Genomic DNA, 21,181 nt, shown 5'->3' on the forward strand with positions numbered 1-21,181 from the left:
GGGAAACTCAATCCCCTAGTTTTGGTAGGTTTCTATAAATTTTCCTTGAGAAAAAAGGAAGAAGAGTTAGTTGTTTAAAGTGTGAAGCCTAAAGCTCCAGCCTTTAACTGTTTACCCAAAGCCCCTTACCGCAATATAACCCCCTTATGATTTTCCCGGGATAATTAACTACTTTCTTACCTAGTTTTCCCGGGAAAATTACTAGTGAAGTCTCTAGCCATCAAACGCATCAACCCCTCTCCTCTCTCTCTCTCTCTCTCTCTCTCTCTCTCTCTCTCCATCGCCATCCCAAACCATTCTCTCTCTCTCTCTAATACACACAGAGAGACAGAGACGCGCACATACACAGTGATCTTCCATGGACGATCCTGCGGCACCACTGTCGAACAACCAACCAGCTCCGAGAACCCCATCTTCGTCTTCGTCGCAGCTCAATCCGCCTCCGGCTGTGCCGCGCACCCCTCAGGCTCTGCAATCCCTAGCGCCATCTCGGCACATCGACCGAATGATCAACTCCAACCACCACCAATCTCCGTCGAGGACCATCTACTCCGATAGGTTCATCCCCAGCAGATCCGGCTCCAACTTTGCCCTCTTCGACATCTCGAATACTCCGGCCGAGGGCCGCGATGACTCCTCTAGCGCTTACGCCACGCTCTTACGCGCCGCCCTCTTCGGCTCCGACGCCGCCGGTGTCGTTCCTCCGGCGACGCCAGAGAAGCGGAACTTGATTCAGATGAACCCGCCCAGCCCCAACATCTTCCGGTTCAAGACCGAGACTCGCCGGTCCATGCACTCGCTCTCGCCGTTTGGGTTTGATGATGTGGTCACTGGGGTTCACCATAGCCCGGTCAAGGCTCCTAGGAAGGTTCCCAGGTCGCCTTATAAGGTAAATTTTATCAATTTCTGGTCTTTTTGGCGATTTAGGTTCGGTTGGTGTTTGAATTTTGTCAGTTGGGTATAAGGAGTTTTGTTTCTTGTTCAGGTTTTGGATGCACCTGCTTTGCAAGACGACTTTTATTTGAATCTTGTGGATTGGTCTTCGCATAATGTGCTGGCTGTTGGGTTGGGCAATTGTGTTTATTTGTGGAATGCTTGTAGTAGTAAGGTGAGCTCTAGCTTCACTGACTTTGCTTCTGTTTTCTAATTCTTACATTATTGTTGTAATTTTGTTTTGTTGAGTATTACTTGAGGCAAATGTACGTTCTCCAATGTCACAAGTCACAACCTTGTAGTTTTTTATGACTGTTCTGATCATCTAGTGTGTTCTTTTCTTGGTGTTAGTATGAAATTTTGCTAATTTGAGTCTTTTGCCTGTATAATTTTTTTTAACTTGATCATTGTATGTTACTTCCAGGTAACTAAGTTATGCGACTTGGGGATTGATGACAGTGTCTGTTCCGTAGGCTGGGCTCAGCGTGGGACTCATCTTGCTGTTGGAACTAGCAATGGGAAAGTCCAAGTAAGAGATACTTGTACATGATATCAGACATGTTGCATTCTTATAGGTTTAAAATTGAGATGCTATTTTTAATATTTTAATATTGCAAATTGGAATTAAAGGTGGACTTGCAACAACATCTAAACAGTAGGTGTTTTAAGCAACAAGTTTGTGACTTTATCATGTGGGATATGATCATCGAACAACATAATGCTTGAAAACTTTTATCTGAACTACGAAAGTTGTGGAAAAGTTTTGATATTATGACAAACAACAATGTCCTGTCTAGCTCAATAATGGTGTAACAGCATAAACAAGCCCCTGTCTGGTCTCCTTAGCAGAGCCACTCCCTCAAATATTTTTGGTGCATAATTAGACATTATCGGTAGTACTTTATCATTCTAGAATCTCCAAGTATTGTTTTAATCTTAAGATTCCTTACTAGGTGTTCAGAGCTGTAGATAATCTATGTTACTGGTTTTTAGATATGATTATGAATAGGTTAACTGGGAACCTCCATCTCCTGCTCTTTACATTGTGACAGTGTCCAAACAGAATTGGATTCTAATTTTGGTGACTTTTTTTATTTGATCTTTTTGTGCACATTCACACATTGATAAACTTTTGACTTGTGGTCTGGTTATTTGGAACATGCCACTTCTGTATCCTGCCTTTGTTGGAACCAGATTACATTGTGTACAATAATCAGGTTATGATTGTAAATTTATGTGATAATTTGATATTCAAGACAGTTGCACGTGAGCAGTTTGTGGGTTAAGTTTTGTGCAGCATTACAACATGAACTTCATATCTACCAACCTCTTATATCTAATTCTTGGCATATTAGTTTTACTGTTAAACTTGTGCATTTGCATATATGCTGCTGAATGATTAGCTGATGCACTCATTACCTACTCTGTAGATTTGGGATGCATCTCGTTGTAGGAGGATAAGAACTATGGAGGGCCATCGGCTGCGCATTGGAGCCTTAGCCTGGAGTTCGTCTATGTTGTCCTCTGGTAGTCGGGATAAGAGTATTCTTCAACGTGATATTCGTGCTCAAGAAGATTTTGTTAGCAAACTTTCTGGACACAAGTCAGAGGTCAGAATCCTTTATTTCATGTTCAGTTTGATTGAACTTGCGAGTTGAATAAAAGACTGCTAAACTTTTTGGACTCGAGTGTGCTTTCATGAATGTTACTCATTCTAATCCTTCGGTTTTCTAATTTATACTTTGGGTAGTATACCAGTTGTTATGTTATTATCATATATGCTGCATGCGATATTCTGTTTAATTTATATTTTCTCAGTCTGAAAATAATTTTATTGTTCTTTAGGTTTGTGGACTAAAGTGGTCTTACGATAACCGTGAGTTGGCATCAGGCGGGAATGATAATAGGGTATGCTACATTTTCCTTTCAGCCTGACTTACGCTATGTGCATTGTAATTTGGTCATGCTTCCTATTCATAACTGATAATTTGTCCCTTGTATATACAGCTTTTTGTTTGGAATCAACATTCAACTCAACCGGTGCTGAAATACTGTGAGCATACTGCAGCTGTGAAAGCTATTGCATGGTCTCCCCATCTTCATGGACTTCTTGCATCTGGGGGAGGAACTGCAGACCGGTGTATTCGTTTCTGGAATACAACCACTAACTCACACTTGAGCTGCATGGACACTGGAAGTCAGGTGAAAAACTTGTTGGTTTGCTTAATATGCTTACTTTTCCTCTTGGTTTGCTTTAAATATTCATGCGGAAAGGAAGCTTTGCCCTGTGGGGAATATTTAGTGAACCTAAACTGATTGCACTGGGTGCCATTATTTCAATAGTTCCCAAACTTCTTGTTTCTTAACATTGTGCTTTTTCTATTGAGTAGATCATTCCACCCAATATAGAATGGTGTAACTTCAATTTTTTACTTTGAACTTTTCCATATATTGGTAAAGGGAGAAAACTGGGGTTAACACATTTGCAACTTGAATCTGATTAATTTTGCTGTGTTTTGCATCTTGATGCTGGATGAAAGGAAGAAATATGTTACTCAGAAAAACATGGATTTATCTCATTCGTGATGCTAAATGCTGATATATTTCTGTTCATAGAAATGAAATTAGTTGGTGACTGAAATCCCTCCCCCTCCCTCTTTCTAACATGGACTGTGCTTCCATCCATTGTATATATGCAGGTATGCAATCTTGTGTGGTCTAAAAATGTCAATGAACTCGTCAGCACCCACGGGTACTCCCAAAATCAGATAATAGTTTGGAGATATCCCACCATGTCCAAGGTACCAAAGTGCCAAAGTCTTGAGAATTCCTGTAACCAATAAATGTCTTTACTTCCATTTCTAATTTTCAATTTTCTTCTGCTGATGCAGCTGGCAACTCTTACTGGCCATACATACAGAGTTCTTTATCTTGCTATCTCACCCGATGGACAGGTAATGTACCCCCAATTCCTTCTAATTACCTGCCATTTTTATGGTTATGCAAATTAATTGACGTTCCTTTATGCATATTCTGATCTATTACATTGATTATTGTTGTTTCAGACGATTGTCACTGGAGCAGGAGATGAAACACTTAGATTTTGGAATGTATTTCCTTCCCCTAAATCCCAGGTAAAAAGACTCAATAGTTGACGGAAATTAATGCATACTACATGCCATCAATTTGGTTAATAGTTATTCCTTATTTCTTAGTAACTTGACTAGGGTATAATGTATATATAATGAGTGGCATTGATTATTCTGCTTTTGTGGTGAGGAACTAATTGTGTTCCATATCCTTGACATTCTACTGAGAACGTGAATTAAAATTGGTTTATGCAAGTGCTCTATATTGCATTTACTTGTTCCCTGTGTTTTTCCCTTACTCATGTAAATCAAATTATTATTGCAGAACACAGAAAGTGAAATTGGAGCATCATCACTTGGACGAACTGTGATCCGGTGACCTCCTGCAGGACTTCGATACCAACTTAGCAACCTTCACAATTGCTCGTATTGGCCGAGGAATGGGAATCCAATGAGGATGATATGTCATTTCTTTTTGACATGATAAAAGAGCTGATCGGATGGTAAACTTAAATCAACCCACAAAGGAACGGATATTTTACTGGGACCCCAAAGGCTAAGACAAGAGTTGAAGCGATGATTGGTTTAATCTTTTTCAAATGTTTATTTATTCTCTTTTTCCCACTTCAGTAGTCGAAATATGTATAGATCGAGAGGGGGGTTGTTATCAATTATTTTCACCTTCTCAGTGCTCCCTTGTATATTTAAAGAGAGAATACTGAAAGATAAGTTGGTCATTGTGGTGTAGTATCTTCACATTCTTTGTAAATGGATCACAATTATTTCACATTTTTTGCTCCAAAACTATAGAAGTTGGCGACGTCAAGGACAATGGTTAAGCTCAAATTTATACTCAACTCTTTTAAACTATTTTAAAACTTATTGGTCATATATTATCCAGCATATATTCATTGATGAGATATTATCTATAAATACTTATATTTGCATACTTATTCCCTTTGCATACTTTTTCAGTTGCTCTCTCGGAACACTCTCTTTACTCTCTCTCTCTCTCTCTCTCTCTCTCTCTCTCCTCTCTTCTCCTCTCTGAAAATTTTGGTTTATTCTTCGAATCTTTGCTCTGCTCTCTCAGAGATGAAACCCCAATCATGCATCTCCTCTCCTTTTTCTGCATCTTGTGGGTTTCACTTCTCTTCTCTCTCTCTCTTCTTCTTCCCCCTTATTATTCTCTCTCTCTCTCTCTCATTTGGATCATCCTAATGTTCAACTTCCAACACTTTTGAGAGCCTTTTCTGCCACTTGGATTTGCTTAAGAGAAGGATTTTCCTCAAGTATGTCGTGATCGGCTTGGTGTAAAGAATGAGAAAATCAATTTGTATGGAACTCGCCCAGAACATTGTATTGCCTCCGTATTATATCATATTATACTCGGATTTTTCAAATTTTTTTTTTCAAAACATGGTATAGCCGTGCGGCTTTCCTGTTTTGACACGTCCTTTTCAATATATATAAATAGTATAGCCGACCGGCTACACCAGGTTCTATAATTTTTAACTTTTAAAATCGTTTAGCCGACCGGCTATACTCGGGTTTATTAATGTTTTTTAAAAATAATATCGCCAAGCTATACCTATTTTTTTATCGCCCGCACGTATAAATATTATAGCCGCGCGCCATACTCGATTTTTTTAAAAAAATAGTATAGCCGACCGGCTTTACTGTTTTGACACATGGAGCATAGGCGCTAACGGGTCTTTTTAAATGTATATCAATAGTATAACCGTCCGGCTATACCCGGTTTTTAATTGTTTTTTAGTATGGCCCGGCGGCTATACTCGATTTTTAATGTTTCTTACAAATCGTATAGCCGGGCGGCTATACCGGCTTTACCTATTTTGCCACGTGAAAGCCTAATCGCTGGGCTCGTTCCTTTTATATGTGTATATATATATATATATATATAATATAGCCGTGCTTTAGTCAATTTTTTAAATAAAATTAAAAATAGTACAGCCATCCGGCGTTACTGGGTTTTTTGTTTAAATATTTTTTAAATAAATAGTATAGCCGAACGGCTAGACTCTTTATATATTATTCAAGTATTATACACATAATTCTCACATATATTTTTTAATAATACATTCGTATTCTGCACACGTCTTAAAGACTCAATAAAGTTCACATTTTTTAAAAGCAAACGGACAATACTCATATTATATAGGTTTGTAGGTATTTTTCATGTTTAATGCACGTATTTTTATAAAAATTTCAATAAAACACAAAATTCAAGTATTAGGTCATCCCCAATGGGACTTTATTTGGGGCTCAACCACCACAGATCTCTTCATATATGCAGCCCAATGCAAAAAAGGCATCCCCAATGGGAGAGATTTTGGGCTCTAAATGTTAAAGACTCGCCGGAGCTGTCCTCAAATCTGTGGACACGGATGCAGCCCCTTCAGCCCGAGTGTTCCCACATGAATCACTTTTTAATCTCCTCAATCGCCCAAGACGCACAACTGCCCTCATACTCTTCTACCAAACCACATGCATGGGGCTCGCTAGCACATAAAAAAAACTTATTTTTGTACTCTCCTCTTTTTCTACCATTTCTTTTTCTTTTCAAAAGAATGTCCTCATTTTTTATATAGAAATAAATGGCTAGTTTTTTTTTCTTTACTCTAATCACTTTTTTTTAAATCTTGTCCAAATTTTTGATTTTTTTGGGTTGAAATGTTCAAAAAAAAAAAACTAACATAACATAAACATTCATTAAAACATAATAAGTTAACAAAAATAAAAAATGGCACATAAATCAAATTACATCATAAATGGATCCCCGAATATAGAGCGTCCCATTGTGGGAGAGATTCCTTTAGTGCCCCAAAGATTCCATCAGAACTCTAAATGGGGCTCTATAAATCCTTTTTAGAGCCCCAACCATTGGGGATGGCCTTATAAACATAATTCTAACATATTATTGAATAAAAAGAATATATATTGAAAAATATAGATAACTTATATTAAAATATAATATTGTGGCCAAACATTTAAGTTGTAATTTGCCAAAAGTTCCGTATTTTACTAACTATGAATGAATGTATAGACGCGCGGCTATACTTGATTTTAAAAAAAAAAAATAGTATAGACTCGTGGCTTTACTGTTTTGAAAAGTCGTGCATAGTCGCTAAGCAGGTCTTTTCAATATATATATATATATATATATATATAATTAGTATAGCCGCCCAGCAATATCCAGTTTTTATTTTTTATTTTCAAATAGTATAGCCGCCCGGCTATACTCGGTTGATTAAAACTGCAATCCGAATTTAGTATGCAAATACCCCATGTACCGTGTACGCACACGTTTTGCAAATATAACTTTTAAATATATACTTACTGGCCACTTAAACTTTTTCTTTTTTCTCTCATCTCTCTCTCTCTGGGTCGCTCTATCTCACTTGCTGTGTTTGGATTTGAGCTGTTGGATTTATCTTGATCTGGGCTTTTGCGCCCTGTGGCTGGTCAAATCCATGATCATCAGCGTCCCGTGAACCCCTCTCCAGTGCGAACCACTCAACCTCTTGATGAAGAAGACGAGTGGGGTGTGGCCTTTGGCATCTGTCTTCTTTGTTTTTCATCTAGTTCCCTTGTTTGGTTACTGAGAAAATTTTCTGGAAAGTGAAAATGAACGAGAAAAGCTCGAACCTTTTTGCCTGATTTATGTGGGTTTATGTAGTTTTGCTAAAATCACCTTATACTAATCCAATAATTGTGTTATGCTGAATTCTTCTGTTGGGTGATGCTTAGACATTTAAGTTGGTTTGGTTATTTCTATTTTTGTTAACGAAATGGAAAGCAGAAGCAAAAGCTTTGTTAGTATTAGATGTGGGTTTGGCAAGCTACATGATTGCTAGATGATCAGTAACTTGGGGATTATTTTCTGTCTTGTGAGTTTTGCTACCATAATTGGAATGATTTTCTTTTTAGTTTCTCTTCCTATTGGTTTGAATGGTCTGACTCTGAATTTGCTACAATAGTTTCTTTTCCATTTTTTAATATATATAAATAGTATAGCCGCCGGCTATGGCTATACCAGTTTTTGTAATTTTTTTAAATAGTATACTATTCTCAAAAATAGTATAGCCGCTCAGCTATATGTGATTTTTTTTAATTTAAAAAAAAGTATAGCCACACGGGTTACTGGGCTTTAGGTGGACGGTATATGACCAATAAGTTTGTAAATGAGTGATATTTTGCCCAATTTCCCATTGCAATTTGCATGTTCAATTTATGAGAAGATACGAGAGTAAAATGACTTATATACAACACTTTTAATTCCCATCCACCGGTCGCTATTATTGTCATTTTAAAAATGTTCATACACTCCAATAATAAAGAGAAGAGTGCATGATGATCTTTTCGACGCAACAATAATATTTCTCATATTCGTTGTAGAAAAGCATATGTGAATTAGGTCAGTCGTTCAAGATCATGTGCCCACTTTCTCACACCATTCTTTCATAGTTTAGAATATTATAGACTATCACTTATATTAAAGAACAAAAAACCATAATAGAAAAACATATATCGAATCTATCTATTTAAATATTCATCTAGTTTTACAATTTAATAGTTGATGCAAATAACGCCCCAACTACATTTACAGTAACTTGGCAACCAGAACTGGAACATACTGATGATAGATAGCACAGCCCCGTTCAAGAACACTGATTCATAGTGCTTGAATGGGATTTGGTCTGACCATGAATAAGTCTGACTTCCTAGAACAAAAGACCTTTCAGAAAGCCAAAAGGAACAAATATGTTTCTATTTACATCAAATCAAACAAACTAAGGAAATTGTTTTAGTTTGTTTCTTGGGTTTGGCCCTCAAATCGCTGCTGGGGACCATATCTAGTTTCATTTACATGGGGAAGCTCTTGGGGCCACGGAACCAAACTCAATGGTGGGAAGCAACAGCTACACTTTTCTTGGCATGGCTCTGGCAAGTCCCAGTTACTTGGAGAAGTTTCCTCCCTGTTTTCCTGGTGGACCCCACCTCGCCCACTTCTACAAGGTGCTGCTGCATCACTGAGTGGACCCCAACATTCCACCTTGTTGAATTCTGGAATGCTTGAGTGGAAGTAAACCCAAACCGAAGCCTCCTGCAATTCTGGGAACTTGCTGAACAGATTGCCATCCCCATGAACAAAGGCCTTCAAAACCTATTTAGATATTGGTTTTAAATATTAATAAAGATCAAAAGGACAAAATTAAGAGTAATTAATTAATTAATTAATTATCAATTAATGACTTACAACAGGAAGTTCTTTGCAGAAGATGAAGAATCTCAGCCTTGCAAACAGATCTAGAAGGAAATGACCTCCACTTATGTGGCAGTGAACATGAAGAGACATCTTGTCCTTAACTTTCTTCCACTCAGCCACAACTTCATCTCTCTGTAACTTGTTGTACCACCCTTGCAACTGCAAAGTCAATTTCCCCAATTATCAATCCAAAAAATTTCTTTTTTATCTACACCAATAGCTAATAACATAAACAACAATCCTCTGTTTGATTTCCTCTGTTAAATTTTTTACTTGAGCCACAAGAAAAACAGACACAACACACAAGTAAGGGCACAAACCTGAGAGTTGTCTATTGTCTGTGAAACTGCCAGAGTGAGTTTTGAGGTGATATCACTGTGAGTAAGGGTGTAAGTTCTTGGAAGGTTCCCTGGGTGCTTCTTTCTCATCCACTCCTAAAAACAGAACCTTCAGCTTTGACGCTTCAAATATGGCTGGCCCAAACAGCCTTGCAACCTAATCAAACAAACCCACAAATCCATTTCAACCTTTCTTGTCCAAAATAACCCACACACAAAATAATAATAATAATAATAATAAACCCAAGAAACAATTTTGTGAATCTTTTTTTTTATAAATAAAAATAAATAAAAGAAAAAGAAGCTTACAGGAACCATGGCCCTGTTTCTTTTCTTGGGTATTTTTGTACAGTGCAGGAGAGAGCCTCTGTGATCAGATAGAGAGAGTGAAGGTTTGAAATCCGAAGGAAGCACAGAGGAAGCAGCAGTCAAAGTACCCATCTCCGTAGTCAAGGGACTTGGGTTTTCTTTAGACACCCACTCTCTTGGCTCCAATCTTTTTGGCATCCAAATAAAGAAAACACAATGAAGTCTATGGAGCTGCGGCAGTGCTGCTTATCTTAATTAATAAGATTATAAAAGAAGCACAGAAAAGGAGAAGTCCTTACTGAAAATTGCGTGCTTTGCTTTTGCTTTTGCTTTTGCTTTGAGGATGATTCTTGGGTTAACTTGTGAGCCCAGCGTTTGAAACTTCGAAGATTTGCCCATTTGAGTTTGAGACGTGTCCGTTTATGAAGTTTTGCCACACATCACGGAAAATGAGTTTGAGACGTGTCAGTTTTTTGTTTTTTTTGGTATATTAGTGAGTTGCTCATGAATTTGTACTTTAGTTTCAATTCACCTTTATCTTTTTTTTTTAAAGAAAATTAAGGACCCAAACTTTTTTTTTGCAATTTTCCTTCCATCTAAATTCATAACATTTCATCTAATTTACCGTTAAAAATGAAGGCAAAATGGTCATTTTGTATATTAAAAATAAATAAATAATGAAAAGTAAAATTAAAAAACAGAAAATTGAAGCTCTCTCTCTCTCTCCAGGCTTGCGGGGGGAAATTTTACTCTTCATAACACCAGGCCAATATTTTGTAATAAAAATTGAAAAAATACCAAAAATTACTTTTATTTATTTTTTTCTCTATACCTTATTTCCATTTTCAACATTTAAGGTCGTCCTTACTTTTATTTATTTTTATATTACTCCTACAGTTTACAATGAATAGGTACCCATTTGGAAAATCAAATTCACCAAATCAAAATATGAAAATCATTTTGGCAAAATACGTAGGCTAAAATGATGGCTAATTAAGGTTTTCAGGGAAAATGCTGGGGCTGGGGATGGGGATGGGGATGGGAAGAGGGGACTTGAATCCTAGTAGTGGAGTTGGGAATCCTAGTAGTGCCAGTGGTGTGTTGGCACTCAAAGGATTTGCAAGCCTTATTATATACATATATACAGCCGATCCTTACTCTAGGAAGTCTGGTCGAATGGTGTTCACCAAATTATTTGGTGAGCTGCTCCAAGTTTAGGTTTTCACCAAATTATTTGGTCGAATGGAAATTTGTATGGAAATATCATGATATTATCGATATCGATAAAAATTAAATAAAAATCATGAAAATTGTAAGAAAAATTTGAAAATTTTTCTTGAAACTTAGGATGATGTTTATTTAGTCAATTATCACAGAAAATGGAAGGAAATGCATTGCATGATGGGTTTAACTTATTTAAGTTGATTATAGTGAGTTGACAAACACTGCGAGTGTAGAAAATATGTAGTAATTAATGAAATAAGATTAAGCACACCATAATCATTTATTTATAATGATTTACTACAATATTTTACACTTTATACATTGCATGATAAGATATATGAGTGACTTAGTGCCACCGCTTGAGGTTTTAAATTATTTTCACAAAACTCATTTTCATTGATTTTTCATCCAAAGATTGATGATTTTATATCCAAAAAAAATCTCCGTATGAAAAAGTGGGCCTTTGAGATTACATTGCATATACTTCATTGAGATTAATTTTGTCATTTGCATAAGGTTTTTTTTTCAATGAAATCATCAATTTTGGGACAAACAATCAAAGAAAAAGGATTTTGTGAAAACAAACTGAAACCTTATGAGGTGTTAGTGTAAAATTTTAATTTTTCATTGAAAAGTTGTACACATGTCAAATTTTGAGAGAGAGTATCACCAGCTGACGTGGTGATACGATACCATTCTATAATTTCTCCCGAGAAACAAACAAAAAAGACTTTCTTATTCACCTTTAGGACCAATTTTGTTCTTCAAAATGATAAATGTGACCTAATTTCTCAATCAACAATGTGGCCCCTCAATCGAAGTCATAATAAGTAGGTATGAACATGCCTTCCAGCCCATTTTGGCGACCAGTGAGTGGTATAAAAAATGGAAGGAAAATTGCTTTCTTTTGAACCCAAAAATCTCAAGAATGTTAATATATTTTTAAGGCAACCATTATTTTCTATTAAAGAATAGTATTTATTTAATTTTTCAAGGTCCTATTTGAAGACGTGTAATCTTAACTTGCCAATAAATCTTGTTGTGTTAGTGTTAGTTTAGGAGTGTGACTAGTCATCCGTTGTCGTTTTCATAATTTAGTCTTTGTGTATCAAGTGCTTCTTTCTTGTATTCTACGCGTTGGAGGCTTTCTGTTCACTCATCAGGACTTGGATACATGTTAGTCCAAATAAAAACAAAAGAGTTGCCGACCAAAACTGATATATTTTTTCTGTTATTTCAGTGTTTATAATTTGTAACTAGATTGCAAGTGCTTTTTATTTTCCCTAATTATAAGTGGGACATCTAATTCACCAAGTTTCAAGAACCATACACCAGAAGTCCTTACGTTTGGTAAGCTGCCGGCGCTTCCATTACTCGTCCAAATCACCCACTCCTATGAGTTGGGAACGTTTCAATAACCATACACCAGAAGTCCTTGCGTTTGGTAAGCTGCCGGCGCTTCCATTACTCGTCCAAATCACCCACTCCTTACAGATACTATTCTGTTTGTTTAGAATTATAAGTAGAACATCTAATTACCCAGTTTCAATAACTATCAGAAGGGTCCGATTTGTCAATCTGGGATGGGAAGTTCAGAAACACAGGTTTTCACACCCTTTACCACCAATGGCAGAAGCTCCTTGTCTTGTATTCATGAAAGCATATAGACATGATAGCCTTTTTGTTGCGGTGAACTTTTTCTCCAAAATGACATTTTATACCATGTTCTAGAATTTCAGATGCCACGCGTGGAAGCTGAGCTACTACTTTTCAAGGGAATTTTTCAAGAAAGAGTCAATTTCTTTCTAAGATATCTCAACTCCAACCATACTCGATCAATATGCATTTAACGCATTAACCAAGAGAACGCGAATACATTAGACAAAGAATAATAATTACTAAAAGCCTATATATACATGCACTGATCCAATGCTAGGAATAAAAATTAACTTTATAGAAGATCAATTTAACTTCCATGAAATACAATCAGAGTCATATGTTGTTCCAATTTAACTACAAGCAGAACTTCAAGAAAAGTAATAATCACACATTTAACTTTATTCTGCATTTAGCTTTAAATATTAAGATCTATACATTATATATTGAACTGTTTAGCTTCACAATTATTTCAGGTGCACACCAAAATCTTGTGCGACCATCGGGAAGATTTGCAGCTGCAGTTGCAGGTTTTTGAAGCTGTAAACTTTTATTATCACCAATACTGGTATTGAGATGATCCTATGGGTTTTGGCTACTTCTTCGTCTTTCAGGTGGCCCAATCACCAAGTCAGTCTCCACATCCTCCATATCTGGTGTCCGGGGCTGGCGTACTGCACAATTCTCTTCATCTTTTCTTGCGCTTGGAGGACCAAGGGGTTGCATGCCACACTGGATCAATCCGTCATACAATTAGTAAGTAAATCAATTGGCTTATTTTGGTAATTTATGATCAGTTTATGCATCGAGAAAGGTTCTCTCTTAGACTTTCTGGTATTTATGTTGTCAAATTGTGAATATGATTCATTTCAATTAGAATTATTGATCACGTTAAATTCTTACTTCAGTGCATGTATGATTCAGATTCACAGCTCAACAACAAAAGTTTGACAAGACATCGTTACTTGTCATATATATATATATATCCATTTAATCACTTATGCTGTATTGGAGATCATCATGAACCCAGATTGAATGCGGCAAAGAATTACATAGGGTGTGTATACCATGTTGAAGTTGAAAGTTGTTTATAGAAAGAAGATTTGATTACCTTTTCCCGTAGCTTAGCATTTTGTTCAAATAGGTTTTTCTCCTGATCATGTCAAAATTAAGAAAATGGCATTAATCTATATCAGCCCTTTCTGATAAAAAGAATACTTATAAGTTCTAATACAGCACTTATATTTAATTACCTCTTCCTTCAGGTTCTCTATCTGCTCCCTCAATAACTGAGTCTGATAATAGGCAAAACAAAGTGCATTAGCTTATGGTCAGGAATCAAAGTACATACTACACACACATATGTAACATTTTAGGACCATAAGCATGTTTTGCTATCATACTATAAATTTGGACCACTAATTAAGTTCGTTTTTGCCTCAATGTATGCGATCAAAATTCACAGTCTAGCAATATAAGCATCCTTAAGTTGTCACATGGTTTGTTGTCTTACACTACAACATTCACATCCATATATTATAACTATTTAGTTTCTCCACTTAACAGTTATAAATTTTGGATTTGATTCGCCAATGTGATATCAATGTCATAACCACCATGTGTCAATTAAAAGAGTGAGATATTTGTTAACAAACCACCCAAAGGAGGAGAAAAACTTAGTTGCTGCTATTCCCAATATCACGCATCACAGCATTATTGACCAGAGATAGCAAAAGTGTTATTTCCGTTTCATATAAGTCTTTCTCCCAAATTAGGCAAGAGGAGGTCCACAGTAGAGATCCACACAAAGTAATATTCACACAATTAATGCTATCTTTGCTGCAAATTGTATGCAATACATAAAGAAAACCAATTATGTGCAGACCAAAAGAATGAAAAAGAATGCATAAGCCTTCATATGATAAAAAAAATGTACCTTTCTAGCCCTAATTTTGCTTAAGCTTCGCTCCAATTGGTTCTCTGTCTGCTGCAGTTCCTCTATCGAACATGATTCCAAACAATTACCTAAGAGCTTCCTACACCATACGCATTAAATTATATGGATATTTTACATACTAATATTTAAACCTCGGACCAAAACGAAACTCTGATTGCAGCTAGAATAAGTATACTAGAATTGTAAAACTAGAATAAGTATATAAAACACTTAAATATTCAATACTTACTTCTAAATATTTCTAATTAAGCCAATATATATATATATATATATATATATATTATTATATAAAACTAGAATAAACTTCAGAATACAAATTTCAAGTTGAGCATTGAATTAACTGTTTAGAAGCTTCAATAAAATCAATCTTCTTCGCCATGCTAGAAGTGTCATCCTTCCCATGCTGCATGCAAATCCAATAATTACCAAAAACTCAGTAACAAGATTATCGTGTATTTCTTTAAAAGAGAAGGCTTTTGATAAGAGAATATATTCCAAACATAAATATATAAGGAAATATTATTCTTCCAATGCGTTAGCTGAACTGCGAGAATGAATCATTGAAGCAAAATTCATATTCACAGTCTTGCAATATAAGCATATATATTTAACTACGAATATCCGCACTTGTATGTATTCATCCGGAAACAATTTGTAGATTTATGTTTATGTCAACATATTATATATTTAAATTTGTATATCATAGACATGTAAATTTCATTAATTATTGTCTTCCATTGATTGTATGGCGAGGCAGTGTAGGTCATATTGACGGACAGACTAGTGAAACGCCACACACTCACATATGTTTAATATTCTCTCAGTAGATTCATCGCTTCCTCTAAAAAATAAAAAATCTTAGCAGAGAAACTTATGTTGTTGAACTGTGAATTAGAATCATGCACGTTTAGTCAAATAATAGATAGTTAACTTCTAGAGTATCTTTAATGGGTTTCCTAAAAAGCTTCTAAGTTCAAATTTGGAGAGAAGTTAAAAAATACTCACCTTTAACCCTTTCCCCCTATCCAACTCCTAACTTCTTTAGGAGCTCCTAAATCTAAGGACAGAGAAAGTAGTTGCTCCATGTCATTAGTAATTTTCATTCAAAATATTATTTTAAACCAATATTTTTATTCCTAGTGACTCCTGTTTGAAGCCTAATGAAATTCAATTTTAGTTTATATATATCGTTCTCTTTCAACAAAAGAAACATAGACACAAAGAGCATGGTTGGAGTCGAAACTTTATACAGAGCTCTTAAAGTAACTATCTAGTCATTTTAGATAAAATTTAATTTGAAAATAAGGAGCATGATTGGAGATGCTCTCAACCATCTGATAATTTATCCAAATATAATTATCTTATGAACGAAAGAAGCAACCATAAACACAATTCCCACCGGTTTAATATCCTCTTTGTTTTAGATTCCATTGAGTGACCAATTGATTGTATGGGATGATACTGGAATGATACCTTCAACTTATACTTCAAAATTTTCTGAAAGGTTTGATAAAAGCAATGTGAGAATTATGGCAGCTGGCTTACCTCCATATCAACTTGAACTGCTTTACTGCCAAGGCCTTGATCCTTCACTCTCTTTTGATAACGGTCTAGTGTGTTGCCGATACTGAAGCGTCTCCAACCACAACAATACATAAGAAATACCACTAAAACTGAAGATTTGACAAGCACCACACACGCAGCGAAAATATCGAATGCATGCATGAAGCAATAGAAAAAACCATTTATGAATTACGCATGAATGAAGTTTTTAGCCTTTTCCCATAAGATCATGATCTGATATAAAGCATCAGATGTGAAGAGAGAGCCTCCAGATCCTGACAAGTGTCACCACCTAAAAGGAGATGGACTTTATAGTTATTACAGTTGCTGTCTGAGTTGTAACAACCCGTTTGCGTTTGGTGATCAAACTAGTTGTGCGAAAGAAAGTTTTAGCTCAGGTAGAACGATTGTTCTACACCAAGCGTGAGCTTACATTTTACATTTTATCATTCGAATCTTGATCGACCTTTCTTCTTCTTTCTCTTTTTGTCATGAAATTTTGATCACTTTCGAATAACGATCTTAATTTTATTGACCAAATAGCATCTTGTACTCATTTTAATCTGAAGATATTGTGGAAAAAAAAAGTCATGTGAAAATGAAACAAAGAAATATGATCTTTTTTTCTTCGGGGTCGAAAAAGAAATATCATCAAGCAAACACAATAAATGATATACTTAGCGGTCCCTCTATTAAGCTTTATTTGATTGAGCATCCATCTCCTTAATTATGAGAATTAAAGAAACCATTTGGCCACAAATCAATCAAATCCTACACTTATAACAAGATTGTTAAGCTTACTTTATCAAATAGCTACATACATAAATAGTGGAGACCTTGGAAAGAGGCCCATATATTTAAGTACCTAATAACACATATTAAAATGGAGAGGCCAGAAACTAAAGCTAATTTACACTGACTTTTTTTTTTTCTTTTTCTTTTTTCCATGAAAGGAAATTAAGGTTGGATACAACCTCTTCCTCAAAAGGCCACTCAGATACAGTGGGGAAAGAAAAAAAAAGATTCCATGTTTATCAGTAGTTATTTAACCTTAGTTACATCAGTATATATATGACTTAGAGGTAATAAAATTGATTATAAAAAGAAGCGATAGAATTTTATTAGATCAATAGAAATAAAGAGTCATATAATTGGCAGGCCAACTTACTATAGTCGACTTAAAAAACGCTTGGTGCAGGTAGTTCAGTCTCTGCTATCTCAACCTTTAGATCATACGGTAAAGAAAGAAATCTAGCTTATATAGTTCCTGCTCAATAAACCTAACCGAAATGGTTGTTAGAAGTCTCTTTCTGATCTCTCTCTCTCTCTCTCTCTTATTTCTCTGTCTAAAAAAACACCCAATTAAAACCCAGAAGCTTTCAACCAAAACACAATCCAACGCAACAAAATCTACACCAAAAGATTTGATCCAGAAACATACTATATAAAGATACCCCATAGACATGTACAAAGCCTGAGAAACTGTTGGTACTTGGCCTATATCTATTGACTGGTGTCTGTACTATGCAAATAGTGAGAGCAGCTTTTATTAAATCATTAAAGAGTTGAGCTCAAATTTAATTAAATGAAGAAGAAAACCATCTGAAGATGAATCTAAAATTATATATAATTGTTCCTTGTTTTCTTTTCATTTTCTCAAACGTACCTTGAGCTCGAAAACTCATAGAGCTTCCCTCTTGTGGAAAAAATAATAAGTGCAACTTCAGCATCACATAGAACTGAGAGCTCAAAGGCTTTCTTCAGCAGCCCATTCCTTCTCTTGGAGAAGGTCACTTGTCTGCTGGCTGCATTCTCTATGCGCTTCATCTGAGTCTTCCCCCTAACCATATTCTCCGCTTCCAAACAAAGAAAAGCCCCAGAAAATCAAATGGTTTCCAAAACCCAGAAAAGAAAAGAAAAAAGGATGAAGAAAGGTTTCCAAAAATAGAAAGGGGGCAGACCAAAATCCAAGATAGATATATGTGAAACGGAGAAATCCCAGAAACCCTAGGGGAAAATTTGAGGAGAGAGATGAAGAAGGGGGAGGAGGAAGATCAACAAAAAATTGATGGATTTGCCCTACTTGCTTCTTTCCCTTTTTAGGTTTCAAAGTCTACAAGAGAGAACCCTATGAGGTATATTTGAGGTAATATAAAAAGATGGAATAAAATGAAAAAGGAAAGGAGGACATCAACCCAATCTACAACCCCTTTCTTTTTTTGGCAATTAATGGACACCTCCCCATAAAGAAAAAAAACAAGAGAATAAATGCCTAAGGCTGAGCTTAGCTTACACATGCGAAGCCACTTACTATTCCTCCACCCAATGGTAAAAATAAATATATTAAAAACCTTTATTGGAGGCACACAAACTCTGTGCTATCAAGTCTTTTGGTGACACGTGTGTAAAGTGACTGACAACCCTCTGTGGCCGGTGACTGTTTGAGCGGGCAGAGAGGCGCTTGAAAGCTAAAACAGCGAACATTCCTGTCGGTTGCCAGTTAAATTCAGACAGTCGATATAACCCCAAAGTTGCAGGTAAAATTTGGGGCATCGGATGGGCACAGTAAAAAAATTCTGTAAATAATGACTTGTCCGTACAATGGTTGAGATCTCCTAGCAAAAAAAAATGACAAGGCAATTTTCCGTACGATTGATAGAAGAGATGGGCTAATGGGGTGATGCCACATGCCGCCAGAACTCAACACATCACGGTTTGTCACGTGGCTCTGCTTGTGAGTGGGTGTAATGTCAGGATTATTTTTCCCTCTTTTGATATTTCATGTGGTTTTGTTTCAAACTTTTTTTCAGCTGCAAAGAGGGAGGACCACCTGGGACCACAATGGAACTACGTGTGAATGTGACGAGCAACCGCACTCTCCTCTTCTCTTTGCTTTTTCTATTTCAAAACATTTGAGGAAAGTAGTGGACTTGGCAAAATTGCAAACGAAACTAATTCATATGAAAATTTTCCATTTTGGATTGTGACGAGTTGGTATTGATTGATAATGGTTGGACCCATTAAAATTTTTTAGTATAATTTTTATTATAGATGAAGCGCATATTAATAGATAAAACAATCGAAATGAGTTCTGTCAAATCAATATTTATCGTCTTAATCAACGCGCAACGTACTCTATTGGATGAATTAGGTATTCCCAACTCTCAAGTTTCAATTCTACAAAAGTTTAATTTTTTGCAAAAGTCCTCCAGTTAGCTCTACTGAATTTTGTAAAAGTCTATATTACCCTATGAAATTTGTATGGAATTTCCATCAACTTTTGAAAAGCCAATAAAAGTCTAGTATACTCTGGGGGATCTCTCTCTTAGAAGACTTCGTCAAAATTCGTCAAAATGTAAATTCCCCAAACCAGAAATTGAAAATCGCAAACCGAACTTGTGAAGTACGCAAAGGCAGCGAGTATAAGGGAGGAAAAAAGGATGGATTGGGCTGGGCCCATTGGGATGAAGTCGGTGGAATGGTGGGGTCATATGAATTACAGGGTGCTTCAGACTTGAGGCCTAACTAGTAGGACCTGGTAGGTCTACTATTCTACCAAAACCTAGAAGGCTAGACCTAGAAGCCTGGCCCAGCACATGTATTGGCCCAATGGTCCTAAAATTGTTCCAAACAGCCTTATGGTTGGTGGCATGCTATTGGGCCATGGCTTCCGTATGCAAATTCTGGATATACCATATATGAGAGAAACCCAAGATAGGCAAGCCTTTGTTACGTGCATCTTGGCCAGAGGTGTCAAACGGACTGGATAGGCTTGGCACGACACGAGCACGGCCCTCTTAAACAAGGCTCGGTATTGTGCTGTTTGTATCTTTGGGCTGTGCTGGGACAAGGTAATTAGTCCTAAAGGGCCGGGTCAATCTGTGGCCCATCGAGGGCTGTGCTGGGCCGAAACCCAATGGACTGGCCTGTTTAAAGTCCATTTATTAAATTATATTTGCTTTAGAGAAAAATAATACATAATATTATTACATTTATATCTTAAATTCAAGTCTATTTCTTTTCTCTAATAATGTGTGTTAAAATTTAATGTTTTCTTTCTATATAAAATAATGATTTTGTTTTTCAAGTTTCAAATTTTAAAATCGAAACAATAATCTAGTCATTTTCTATTTAAATGTAATTTAAAGAAAATTATTAGCCACTTTTTTCAATAAATAATAAATCTTGTTAGTATATATATAATTATAAAAAATATTTAAATGAAGTTATAATTTTTAATTTATTTTTAAAAGTAATACATAAATCAAATGAGCACGTTTAGTGGCCCGGCACGAACACAAACCGAGTATAGGCTCGAGTGGGGATTGATGATTTTTATAAATAAACAAGCCCAACCTGATCTATTTATTAAATGGGCTGACTTTAAACACACCGGGCCTAACCAACATGGCCCATTTGACACCTCTAATCTTAGCTAGGGCATTGTATATAAATAGAAGATGTGAATTAATTAAAAGGTATATAATTAAGTGATAATTTACTTTAAATTGTATCGAGACCTTTTGCGATATTTTAAACCCCACATCGGTACCAATCGAACCTTGTATATTGAACCTAGTTGTTAAGTTGGAGATAACTTCGGTGCAATTCGTTGAGTAATCAGCAAGTTATGGAGGATGCGGGCAACAACACTCTATGCACATGTGGTTTATTGTATGTGATCGAGGTGTGAGAGATCTCTAGGGTTTTCACTCACTACATCCGACAAGCATAATTTTTCATGAAATAATTCTATAATACATCAACTAACAGAGTCTACATGTCGCCACACCCTGAGCACATGATCAATAAACTTCTTGAT

At 36.0% G+C, this 21,181-nt stretch overlaps 3 protein-coding genes and 1 long non-coding RNA gene across 5 annotated transcripts; 2 read left to right on the forward strand and 2 right to left on the reverse strand.

Annotated features, from left to right (window-relative positions):
- Positions 1–157: 157 nt before the first annotated feature.
- LOC148915169 (B-type cell cycle switch protein ccs52A-like) lies at positions 158–4,826 on the forward strand. Its single transcript, XM_089041661.1, has 10 exons — positions 158–889; positions 986–1,108; positions 1,358–1,462; positions 2,364–2,543; positions 2,779–2,841; positions 2,941–3,135; positions 3,633–3,734; positions 3,825–3,887; positions 3,999–4,067; positions 4,348–4,826. The coding sequence occupies exons 1-10, from the start codon at positions 359–361 to the stop codon at positions 4,399–4,401; spliced, it is 1,485 nt and encodes a 494-aa protein (XP_088897787.1). The 5' UTR covers positions 158–358; the 3' UTR covers positions 4,402–4,826.
- A 3,730-nt stretch (positions 4,827–8,556) lies between these two features.
- On the reverse strand, positions 8,557–10,401 carry LOC103337376 (protein STAY-GREEN homolog, chloroplastic-like). The gene is given in 6 exon segments (XM_089041418.1): positions 8,557–9,210; positions 9,304–9,471; positions 9,633–9,734; positions 9,736–9,807; positions 9,960–10,146; positions 10,259–10,401. Coding segments are annotated over 5 exon segments (834 nt in total). The 5' UTR covers positions 10,092–10,146; positions 10,259–10,401; the 3' UTR covers positions 8,557–8,850.
- A 2,712-nt stretch (positions 10,402–13,113) lies between these two features.
- LOC103337377 (agamous-like MADS-box protein AGL19) lies at positions 13,114–18,571 on the reverse strand. 2 transcript variants are annotated; one of them, NM_001319802.1, is given in 7 exon segments: positions 13,422–13,571; positions 13,951–13,992; positions 14,093–14,134; positions 14,776–14,875; positions 15,138–15,199; positions 16,342–16,423; positions 18,026–18,207. In NM_001319802.1, coding segments are annotated over 7 exon segments (660 nt in total).
- LOC148915170 (uncharacterized) lies at positions 13,454–13,949 on the forward strand. The gene is made up of 2 exons (XR_016122140.1): positions 13,454–13,595; positions 13,764–13,949. It is a non-coding gene; the product is annotated as an uncharacterized LOC148915170 (long non-coding RNA).
- Positions 18,572–21,181: the final 2,610 nt, after the last annotated feature.

This window comes from Prunus mume, linkage group LG7 (genome assembly GCF_029339155.1).
Source record: "Prunus mume cultivar Tortuosa linkage group LG7, ASM2933915v1, whole genome shotgun sequence".
NCBI lineage: Eukaryota > Viridiplantae > Streptophyta > Magnoliopsida > Rosales > Rosaceae > Prunus > Prunus mume.

Excerpts from the sequence above, each read along its gene's own strand:
- LOC103337377 (XM_089055595.1), bottom strand. The coding sequence starts at position 18,207 with ATGGTTAGGGGGAAGACTCAGATGAAGCGCATAGAGAATGCAGCCAGC. Across the intron at positions 16,424-18,025 it reads TATGAGTTTTCGAGCTCAAG|TATCGGCAACACACTAGACC; the intron begins GTACGTTTGAGA and ends GAGACGCTTCAG. Across the intron at positions 14,135-14,775 it reads GCAAAATTAGGGCTAGAAAG|ACTCAGTTATTGAGGGAGCA; the intron begins GTACATTTTTTT and ends GCCTATTATCAG.
- LOC148915169 (XM_089041661.1), top strand. The coding sequence starts at position 359 with ATGGACGATCCTGCGGCACCACTGTCGAACAACCAACCAGCTCCGAGA. Across the intron at positions 890-985 it reads TTCCCAGGTCGCCTTATAAG|GTTTTGGATGCACCTGCTTT; the intron begins GTAAATTTTATC and ends TTTCTTGTTCAG. Across the intron at positions 3,888-3,998 it reads CTATCTCACCCGATGGACAG|ACGATTGTCACTGGAGCAGG; the intron begins GTAATGTACCCC and ends TTGTTGTTTCAG.